General features: G+C 28.1%; 3 protein-coding genes across 3 annotated transcripts; all 3 read left to right on the top strand.

Annotated features, from left to right (window-relative positions):
* Window positions 1-1885: 1885 nt before the first annotated feature.
* On the top strand, window positions 1886-2274 carry LOC112690006 (the record flags this gene model as incomplete). Its single annotated transcript, XM_025563899.1, has 1 exon — window positions 1886-2274. A coding segment is annotated over exon 1 (363 nt), but the record flags the coding sequence as incomplete, so codon positions are not given.
* Window positions 2275-6084: 3810 nt separating this feature from the next.
* LOC112690005 lies at window positions 6085-9084 on the top strand. The gene is made up of 4 exons (XM_025563898.1): window positions 6085-6506; window positions 7433-8060; window positions 8358-8612; window positions 8778-9084. The coding sequence occupies exons 1-4, from the start codon at window positions 6269-6271 to the stop codon at window positions 9082-9084; spliced, it is 1428 nt and encodes a 475-aa protein (XP_025419683.1). The 5' UTR covers window positions 6085-6268.
* Window positions 9085-9265: 181 nt separating this feature from the next.
* LOC112690118 lies at window positions 9266-9673 on the top strand. Its single transcript, XM_025564043.1, has one exon. The coding sequence runs from the start codon at window positions 9296-9298 to the stop codon at window positions 9668-9670; it is 375 nt and encodes a 124-aa protein (XP_025419828.1). The 5' UTR covers window positions 9266-9295; the 3' UTR covers window positions 9671-9673.
* Window positions 9674-10566: the final 893 nt, after the last annotated feature.

Below are 10566 nucleotides of genomic sequence, written 5' to 3'. Positions count from 1 at the left end.
CCTGTTTTTTGATTAAATGCCCTACAACATATTTAGCAAGCGAGGTCTTATATAGTGTACTATTTTCGTGTTTTTTATCCATATTACTTATATTTTTTCAATCAGAATATCCAACAATAATTAGAAAATATTTTCCATTTGGGTCGTAAAATGGAAAGGAACTGACAAAAATAAAAACATAACATGGCATTCATCTGAATTGAATATATACATATATATATATAACCATGGATACTTGCAGGGTCGGATTGAGTCAGAAATTTCTACCGGGAAAATAAAAAAACGACCTACTTAAATAGACCAAAGGTATAAAAACTTGCTGTTTTCTAGGCAAAATGCATATTTGACAAATTTTGGCAATTACATTTTTTTTTATAGCATATTTACGCAGTTTTGTTTCAAATTTATTTTAAAGATGAATATTATTTGTTTATTTGTTATGCGTCGGTTAATATACCTATTCATAGAACAAATCTTCGCATAATTCGCATCACAAAACACGACAACTAAGGATATACCTATACTTTATATTGTTTTGGAGTATAGCTCAGTTTATTTATAAATATGAGATAATAACAACATTATCTGGACGTGGCATTTAGGGAAATACCTAAAAAATTGTTTCTGTGTATACTATTGTTAAATCGTAAATCGTTTTGAGTAAGTAAAGGAAAATACGTATTCACCATTCAGTATTTCAGTTTGTTTTCGTGCTCCGTGGCTTTTATACGTTGTTATTCTCTTGTAGTTATTTTATAGTTCTCGTAATTATTTTAAAAATGCTGAAAATAATGAACAATTCGCGTATTAAACAATATATATCCGAGTTTGGGGAAAATGTTTTTTCAAGTGATGGTAAAATTTTGTTTTGTAAATTTTGTGAAACAAAAATAAATACAGATAGACGATATTTGGTTACTCAACATTTGAAGACCGAAAAACATAAATCAGCTGTAAAACGTAAGCAAGATCAGATGAAAAATAAATCACAACAACTAGTTTTTATTGCTATGACTTCTAAAAAAAAGTTCTTTTAACCACGATTTGTGTAATACCTTGCTCTCCGGTAATATTCCTTTAAATAAATTAAACAATCCTAAATTCAGAGAATTTTTGTCTAAATACACGGGAAAAGACATTCCATTTGAGTCAACTTTGCGAAAAGGTTACGTCGACGATGTTTTCAATCAAACAATTAATAAAATTAGAATGTATGTTGATGGAAAAAAAATTTGGGTAAGCATCGACGAAACCACAGATGTAACTGGTAGATTTGTAGCTAACGTTATTATCGGTACACTCGAAGAAAATGGGCCTGGTCAAATATTTTTGTTAAACGTGGAAGAGCTAAAAAAAGTAAATCATTCAACAATTTTTAAATTGTTCGATAAGTCAATGAATATTTTATGGCCTGACGGTGTTAAACATGACGATATTCTGTTATTCTTGTCTGACGCTGCCCTATATATGATTAAGTCTGCAAAATAAATAAAAACATTGTATTCGAAAATGATACATACCACATGTCTTGCTCACGGATTACACAGAGAGGCTGAAACCGTTCGTATTCTAAATCCTGAAGTCGATAAAATTATTGCTAGCGTAAAAAAAATCTTTATAAAAGCTCCATCTCACGTTTAAATTTTCAAAGATATTGCTCCATTATTATCACTGCCACCTGAACCAGTATTAACGAGGAGGGGGGAGTGTGGATTCAAGCTGCTCTTTATTATTGCGAACATTTTGAAATTATAAAGTCGATGGTAAACTCATTGAACAAAGATGATGCAATATCAATAAAGACAGCACAAAAATACATCGAAAAAAAAACATATTCAAACTCAACTTGTATTTATAAAATCCAACTTTTCATTTTTACCAAACGCAATAAAGAGTCTTGAAGAACAAAACATGACACTTGCCAGTTCTATTTCGATAGTGAGGGACGCAAAAATAAAATTAACTCAAATAGGTGGAGCTCAAGGAAAAACGGTTAAAACAAAAGTAGAAACTGTGTTGGAGAAAAATGAGGGATACATATTAATGGTTAAAATTTCAAATATTTTATCTGGAGACCAGGAAAGTTTTGAGGGTTTACCTGAAGATTTAACATTAAATGACTTGGTATATTTTAAATATGCCCCGATTACATCAGTGGATGTGGAACGGTCGTTTTCGATTTATAAAAATATGCTAACCAACAATCGCCGTACATTTAAATTTGATAATATCAGAAAATGTCTTATTGTACAGTCAAACTTTACAGATAAACAATTAATTATTTTTATATTTAAAAATAATTTAAATATTATATAAAATACTAAAGTTTTTCCTTTTCGCTGTAGGAGAAGACGAAGAAAATTAAACCAACCATACACAGTAAAATAAACTAAATTAAAGAATTGTCTACATTAAAAATTTAATAAATTACTTTTTTTTAATTGTTAATAAAAAAAATTTTAGTTGCATATTTTTACGCATATTTTAGTTATTTTTAGTGCATATGTGCATGCATATTTCCTACAATTTATATGCAACAAGTCCCGAACCCTACTAATGACGGTTGTATAGTTTTCGTCCTGTGGTGCATATAGGAATTATTTTCATCAATTTACCCCCACTATAGCTACAACTAGAAATTTTTTAGGGAACGGGTGGTTTTAATTATGACATAAATGATACAAATATATAAATTTAAATTTATTAATATATATTTATTATTAAATAAGATACATAATAAATTAAGCATTTTTCTCCGAAAGTGTGACTTAAAATGTTTTTGACTTAATATTATGTAAAATTCATTTTTCTATTTTTTTAAATTAAAATATTAAATTTTTCTTTAACATTAAGGGGTATGTTACGATGAATCGTCATCAACGCAAAGGCCTGAAAATCTAACGTTGCCTTAGTGATATCTCAAAAATGTTTTATGTCGACCTAGTGTTGAAAAACTCCTTTCAACAACTTTCAATAAATGCAATAGTAACAGGTATGGTATATAATATTTTCAACAGAACATATTTTGTTGAATATTCATCTTTGTTACATTTTTTTAAAGCTTCATAGCATTTTTTTGAAATGCTGTCAAATGAACAAAAAAGTTTCCATTTACTTCTCCATAGCTATCTTTAAAATCAATTTGGTAAAAAGTAATTGCATCTGATACATCAATATAGTTAGAATTAATCATATAAAATGGTTCAATATGATGAAGACTTAAAAGAACTATTTTATGTTTGTTAAACTGTTAGTTAATGACATAGATAACTCATCAAAATATGGAATAAACAAACTAATTTTAAAATATATTTCTGGAGAACCATGGTATCAGTCAGTAACGTTAATTTTATACCTCGAAAACAACATACTTTCATAGAACAACAACAATAATAGTAGGTACGGGCCATGGTATCGTATAAATATATAATTATATAATTTAGCAATATGCATTATATGTTTTAATTGAATCTGAAATTTCACTATGGGCCTGGGCCTAGGGGGCTCCATCACTATGTACGCCACTGGTTTCGTCACAAGTTGATTTAATATCAATAATGCTAATATTTAACTGTTGATTTAAGTTTAACTTATTTTTATCTGATGTTGGTCTACTCGTGTTTGAACCAAAAATTAGATATTTATGATTTCTGTTAGTTTATCATGATTGGAAATAATTTCAGCAATGGTTTTTAAAAGACCCAGTGGAACTGAAAAACGTTTAATTTTTCAAAAACTACTGGCTGTAAAAGTCTGCAATATTATATTATAAGTAGAGCGTGGATTTACAATTTATATTTATGTCTATCTATATTTTTATTTAAATGAATCAATTTAATTAATTTGAATCCCGATTATAAATCAAATAGGTAACAATCTTTTGTTAAAATAAAATAATATTCATGCTTTGATATTATTACTATGCTTTGAATGATAATGTAATAGTTTTTAGTACAGAAACTACGAGTAATAATTGATTAATACTTTATTAGTACTAACCTAACCTTAGTCGTTTTCATGAAAACCATGCCGTTGAAGCAGACTTACTGAAAATTTGCCACATGGCACATGACAGTCACCAGTCTAGTTTAGCTGACCGTGCTAGACGTCCGAGGTAGCAACCAAATGTTATTAATTATTCGGGAGACGCCTTATCCGATATTTACTAGTGAGGTCCTCAAGACCCTTAATTCATCTAGTAAGGTCCCAGTGTTTTTCAGGTATTACACTAGTTAGGTCCTAGTGTTTTTCAGGTAGTACACTAATTGGATACCACGATTTTACAAGTACTATTCTAGTAGGGGTCCATACAAAAAGAAACATTTTCCTTCTTATTTTTACAAAGTGAGGACTGTTAGTGATCTATACATTAGAACACAGAAAATATATATATATTATATAGTATATAATTATTATTTAAAAATTAGAACACTGGTATATGGTAAATAAATAAAATAAATGATTAAAAAATCTAATATATTGGATATATGTTGATAAGAGAATACTGACAATATATTTATAAATATATGATAGTTAGAGATAGGATTTATATGCAATAAAAAATTATATAATATGCATTTTATTTACCAAAATATGCAAAAACAAATTTTTATTATTTCTAGAATTACTATTTATCATAACTTATAATTATTATATTACATATTACTTTATACTAATATAGTTTATAAATAGTACTAATGAAATGAAATACTTTTGTAATGTCTTACAATATAAGTACTAGATACATATATGGGTCAGGCCCTTAAAATATTTAAATCCAGGCCGAGCTATGCTTTTTTTAAACGAAACACGGACCCCGGACCGGGTTTTTAAATTTTTAAATCTATTACGGTCCGAGCCAGTTTTTTTCAGAATGTAAAAAACTTGTATACAAATTAAATTTTAGTTATAAAATATTCATTAAAACCTAGTCGGGTTTTGAAAAATACTTTTAAGGCATTAAGCCCATTTCACAACCGAATGTTCATACGTGGCGTTTTTCAACTAACATTTTTTAAGCTCATATGCGCCGATCGCATAAACCCATACGCGCCCTCGTCAGTTCGGCGCGTATGACTTTCAATATAAATAATTATATTAATTATATATAATATAAATATAATTTATAATAAATAATGTAATTATCGGACGATACGGGCAGCTGTGAAACAAGCCTTATACGTCAACGGAAAATCCGTACTGGACCAAACTTAATATTTTTAGCTCGTGCAGACCTCTATTAATTACGTCGTTAAATAATGTATGGATAATTATATCGGTTGTTTGACCTAACCTATAAATACTATATTTGCGATTCGAAAAATAAACGTTCATTAAATAAATACCATTTAAAATTAACAATATTATAAATATTTGAAAATTTAAGTTTAAAAATTAACAAAATTAACAAGATTTTCAAAAATCTATAAATATACAATTATATATATTATGTTCAAAATATGCAAAAATATAGAACAAAAAATGGTTCTAGTAATCGGCAATAAACCAAATCGTGGGCATACCGAAAGCCAATCAATTTGGATTAGAGGAAAAAATCATGCAAATACATATAAATCCTAATTCTAATAATAATGTTAATAATGTTATTTTTTTTAAGATTATCAAGTGTATCAGTCAGTGCCGCAACATCCACCCGGGCAGCCGGGGCAATGCCCCGGGGAACGGCCTCCATTCCTATTTTGTGGCCCCTATTTATAATTTTCACAATTTTTAATTTTTATATACCCAGCAATACCTACTGAATTGTGAGAATTTGTGACAACTATGTATACTGTATAAGATAAAATTAATTTTAAAAATGTTTGTTCTATTACACTATTACAGTAATTATCAAAATATTGATGACTGAAAATTATTATAGTCCGGCATTGATTTATTATTATCGTTTGTTGGAATTTTAACGGGAATCCCGCTATTTACGTCACCACGACGGACTATCTAGCGATTTGTTTGTTTTGACTGTGACACGCCAGTACGCCACGCGCTGATAATCCTATATAACTATATAAGAACTATTCATACGACATACGGTGTATAAATACTATAAATGAATAATATGACGACTGCAAGTGTGGCTAGCATTGTAGGAACACTCGGAATAGTATTAAACAAAATCATCGCGTTCTTTCTTTGGCATTTGCGTACAGCGAGCATTGCGAGGTGCGACTGTGCGATTACCTATATAACTTATTAGTTATTAGTTATTTACTTAGTGACTAGTTTGACTTCTGTTCTTCACTATTATTGTATGTTGTACACTTGTACATTAATAATAATAATAATGGAATCTTCTCAACAACCGATGAAAAAAATTAGATTGTCCGGTGGAGCAAGAAAAATGTTGAAACAGAAAGAAAAATCTATTAAAGGGAATAGAAGTATTTTGTCATTTATTCAATCTCCAGTTTCTGAAACTGTTATTTCAAACTCGAAATCTGTAGAATTCGAAGATAGTTCTTACCAACTTGAGTCAACGTCAACCCAAGGTAATTGTATGGCTGTATTTAATAAACTATAATTAATATAGAAATTTATATCATAGGTTAGTAAGAAATACATAATTATTGATGGTCACCATGAGATAGTTAATACTATTTTTAATATTCTCAAAATATTTATATATTATTTATTTATAATTTTATTTAATATATTCAATAATTATATTGTATTTAATTATCAGTAATTTTTTTAAGAATTAAGTATTTAGACAAATATTGATTGAGTACAAATGTAACAGTTTATCTGGATACAATTGTAACATTTTATATTAGGTTTAGGTATAGGTCTGTGCCTACCTACCTAGTTATGTTATAAAAGCTATAAAAAAGTCAACAATTATGTTTTAAACCATTATGTAAACTAAGTTATAATGTTATATTTCATTTTATTTAATGATATTATGTTATGTTTTTATTTAAATTTTAAATTAAAAAAAGTCATTTTCATGTTTGTTATATATACCTAGTTATGCTATAAGAGCTATAAAAAAAGTCAACAATTATGTTACTAAACCATAATGTTACCAAAGATATATTTCATATTATTTAAAGGTAATTATAATAGTTTTATAATAATAAAAAAGTAAAAATATAAATATGTTACATTTGTCCCTAGCTCTGTTACAATTGTCCCTCTTCGGGGTACAATTGTAACAACTTTTTTTTTTTTATTCTTCATTTATGTAAAAACTTTAAAAATTTTGGGTTTAATACTTACATATTTATAAAGGTAACAACTTGTTTTAAATATTAAAAGTAAAATAAATAAAAAATACTTAAAATTCTTGCAGATATAAGCAATTTTATGAAAAATGTTACAATTGTTCCGGGCCTCCCCTACACTTATAAAAATATGCATTTAGATACAAATCCACTATCCTCAGAATATGATAAATAAACTAATAATTTTTTAGGATTAGATTTTTCAACTGAATATCCTACTGACCGTGGACATTTTGAAGATATTATAAGCAGTGATATGAAATACAGTATAGTGAGTTATGGTCCATGCAGACCTATTATTAACTTTCCTTACTCACCAGATGGTAGTGGAGTTTTAAGAAAATTTTCAGCCAGTTATTACAATATGACAACAAAATCAGGTTTACAAATTCCTCGATTATGGCTTTGTTATTCTATTTTATTAAACCGTGTGTATTGTGAGACGTGTTGGTTGTTTGCAAACAGAAACCAAAAAGGATTCAAAAACAATTGGATTGTAGGGATAAATGACTGGCATCACATGAATGACAAAATTAATGATCATGAAAAATCCCAAACACATATTTATGCCAGTAGTGTTCGACTTCATTGGTCAGAGAATAAAACTATAAATAGACATACGGAAGAACAAATTTCCAAAGAAGCAGATTTTTGGAAAAATGTACTAACCCGAATAATCAAAATAATTTTGTACTTGACTGAAGGTAATACAGCACTCAGGGGAAACGAAGGTAGTGGAAAAAATAAATCCTATAGTGAAGGTAATTTTATAAGAACTGTCAAACTGATGTCTGAATTTGATCCAATTTTATATGAATTGTTAAATAATAAGAGTCTAAAAACAAAATATTTAAGTTGGAAAATTCAAAACGAAATTATAGATTTATTAGCTGTTGAACTTCGCCGTTTATTATGTAAAGAAATAAAAGATTCAAAATTGTTTTCTATTATAATGGATTCTACTTTAGACATTAAAAAAAAAGATCAATTAAGTGTTGTATTACGTTATGTAGTGATTGATTACCATAAAAAATCTATTGAAATAAAAGAATCTTTTTTAGGTTTTTTTGAATTAAAAAAACATGGTGCTGCTGACTATGAAAATCTGTTGTTTAGTATTTTGGAATCTTATGATCTAAACGTGAAAAACTGTCGTGGACAAGGATACGATGGTGCATCTGTTATGAGTGGCAGTAATAGTGGAGTCCAAAAACGTATCATGTCAGTGGCACCAAATGCACCATTTGTTCATTGCTGCGCACATAATTTGAATTTGGTGATTTCTGATGCAGCCAAAAGCACTCAAGTAGCAAATCATTTCTTTGCCACTGTTCAAGCTATTTTTAACTTTTTTAGTTCTAGCGCTCCTCGGTGAGCCACGTTAGCTTTCAGTGAAGACTTTGCTTGCAAAATTAGAAAGAAAGTATTGAAAAAAATATGTCCAACTCGGTGGGAAGCCAGACACGAATCAGTCTCAGCTCTTAAACAACGATATATTGATGTACTTAAGTCATTGATTAACATAAGTTTAATCAGTAAGAAGTCTGACGAACGAAGTGAAGCTCAATCTTTACAAAAAAAAATGGAATCTTTTCAATTTGTGTTGATGTTGAGTGTTTGGGAAAACATATTACGACCACTTCATGGTGTTTCAAAAATGTTACAACGAGATATGAATCTACAAAATGCACGAGACAGATTAAAAGATGTTTATTATTTAATAAATGAATTGAGAAATAATTATGAAGTTATAGTAAATAATGCCAAGTCATTGTGTTTGAGATGGAGCTTACCTGTTACATATACTGAACCTCGTCAGATATATGCAAAAAAAACATTTTGATGAAGTCGATGGAGATAGGTGGTTAACTATAACAACAGAAAACTTTAAAATTAAAGTATTTTATCCTATTATAGATACTGTTTTAATGCAACTTAATATTCGTTTTAAAGCAATGGACAATGTATGTACTACATTTGATTTTCTTAATCCAAATAATCTCTTATGTTTAAGAGAAGATAATATTGTAAAGGAGTCATATGATTTTATTCAAATGTATAAAGATGACATTAGTTCTAATTTTACTGGTCAGATTTTATCATTAAAAGAATTAATAAAAAATAAAAATTTAAAAACTATAAATGAAATGGCCAATTTTATACTTACCAATGATATAGCAACAAGTTACTCGGAAATCTTAGTAGCTTGTACAATATTTTTAACACTGCCAGTTACAGTAGCAACGGCTGAAAGGTCATTCTCGAAATTAAAAATTATAAAAAATTATTTAAGAAATTCTTGTAGCCAAAATCGACTTTCAAACATTGCTATACTCAATATAGAACAAAAGCGGACTTCAGAATTAAAAACAGACAAATTAATTAAAGATTTCTCTAATTTGAAAGCAAGAAAGATGAAATTTGTTTAAAATATTAACATCATATTATTTTTATAAATTGTATAACTTTATTCTATTATAATGAACTTATTTGTTCATGTGTTTTTATTTATAATAAATTAATATGATGGATATTAAAAAGTGTTGTTCTTTACTAAAAAGTATGTTTTACATGTATGAAATACTTTTTAATAAAGATTATGTTTGTTTGTTGAATTTTATCTGACTCCAATAAATGTGTTCACTATTTTAACCCTGGTGCAGTGATGCTAGATAGTGGCCCCTAAATAATCTTTTGTCCTAGGGCTCAAAAATTCTAGTTGCGGCACTGGTATCAGTACTTGTAAGTTACAGGTTTTATTGTTGGAGTGGTCGAACCGAACTAATAATAATAACTAATAATTTAGTATGTTATGGTTTTTTAATCGAATCAAACTTGTATGTTATTGTTTTTATAATCCTACCCAATTAGTTTCACAATGTTATCTTTATCATAGAAATTATCTGGGACACAACTCGGATACGCCTGTCTTATTGCGGCAGTTGAAATGAACATAATTTTTAATTCATGGAAATAATTAACACATACCAGGAATTATTCTAAGGATTTTTATCAACTAGGTACGCATTTTGTTTAAATAAGCCTATCAAAATAGAACTATGATCTCAAATTATAGTTGAAAATGATAAAATGTGTAGCTTCCATGTGAAGTAATTTAAAATGTAATGTATTTAAAAGATATAAAACAATTTACATTCGTGTTCAAAGTATTTTTTTTTAATATTTTTTAATGAATTTCCTTTTTACTTTGTTTATAAATCATAATGTAATGTATAAAATAACACTAAACAACATTGAATTAAAAATCAATTACACAAAAGTTTATTATCAAGTGTGCATCTACCTTTTCCAAATACGCAAAATA

This window comes from Sipha flava, unplaced genomic scaffold, assembly GCF_003268045.1.
Source record: "Sipha flava isolate LNK unplaced genomic scaffold, YSA_version1 48_pilon_pilon, whole genome shotgun sequence".
Classification (NCBI taxonomy): Eukaryota; Metazoa; Arthropoda; class Insecta; order Hemiptera; family Aphididae; genus Sipha; species Sipha flava.
The sequence above is the reverse complement of the archived record's forward strand: the minus strand, read 5'-3'. Positions and strand labels throughout refer to the sequence as shown.

What these genes read in the sequence shown, in the direction of transcription:
- LOC112690005 (XM_025563898.1), top strand. Translation starts at nt 6,269, where the DNA reads ATGTTGTACACTTGTACATTAATAATAATAATAATGGAATCTTCTCAA. An exon ending in TGAGTCAACGTCAACCCAAG is followed by an intron (nt 6,507 to 7,432) that starts GTAATTGTATGG and finishes ATAATTTTTTAG; the next exon opens with GATTAGATTTTTCAACTGAA. An exon ending in GATCCAATTTTATATGAATT is followed by an intron (nt 8,061 to 8,357) that starts GTTAAATAATAA and finishes TCTGTTGTTTAG; the next exon opens with TATTTTGGAATCTTATGATC.
- LOC112690118 (XM_025564043.1), top strand. Translation starts at nt 9,296, where the DNA reads ATGTATAAAGATGACATTAGTTCTAATTTTACTGGTCAGATTTTATCA.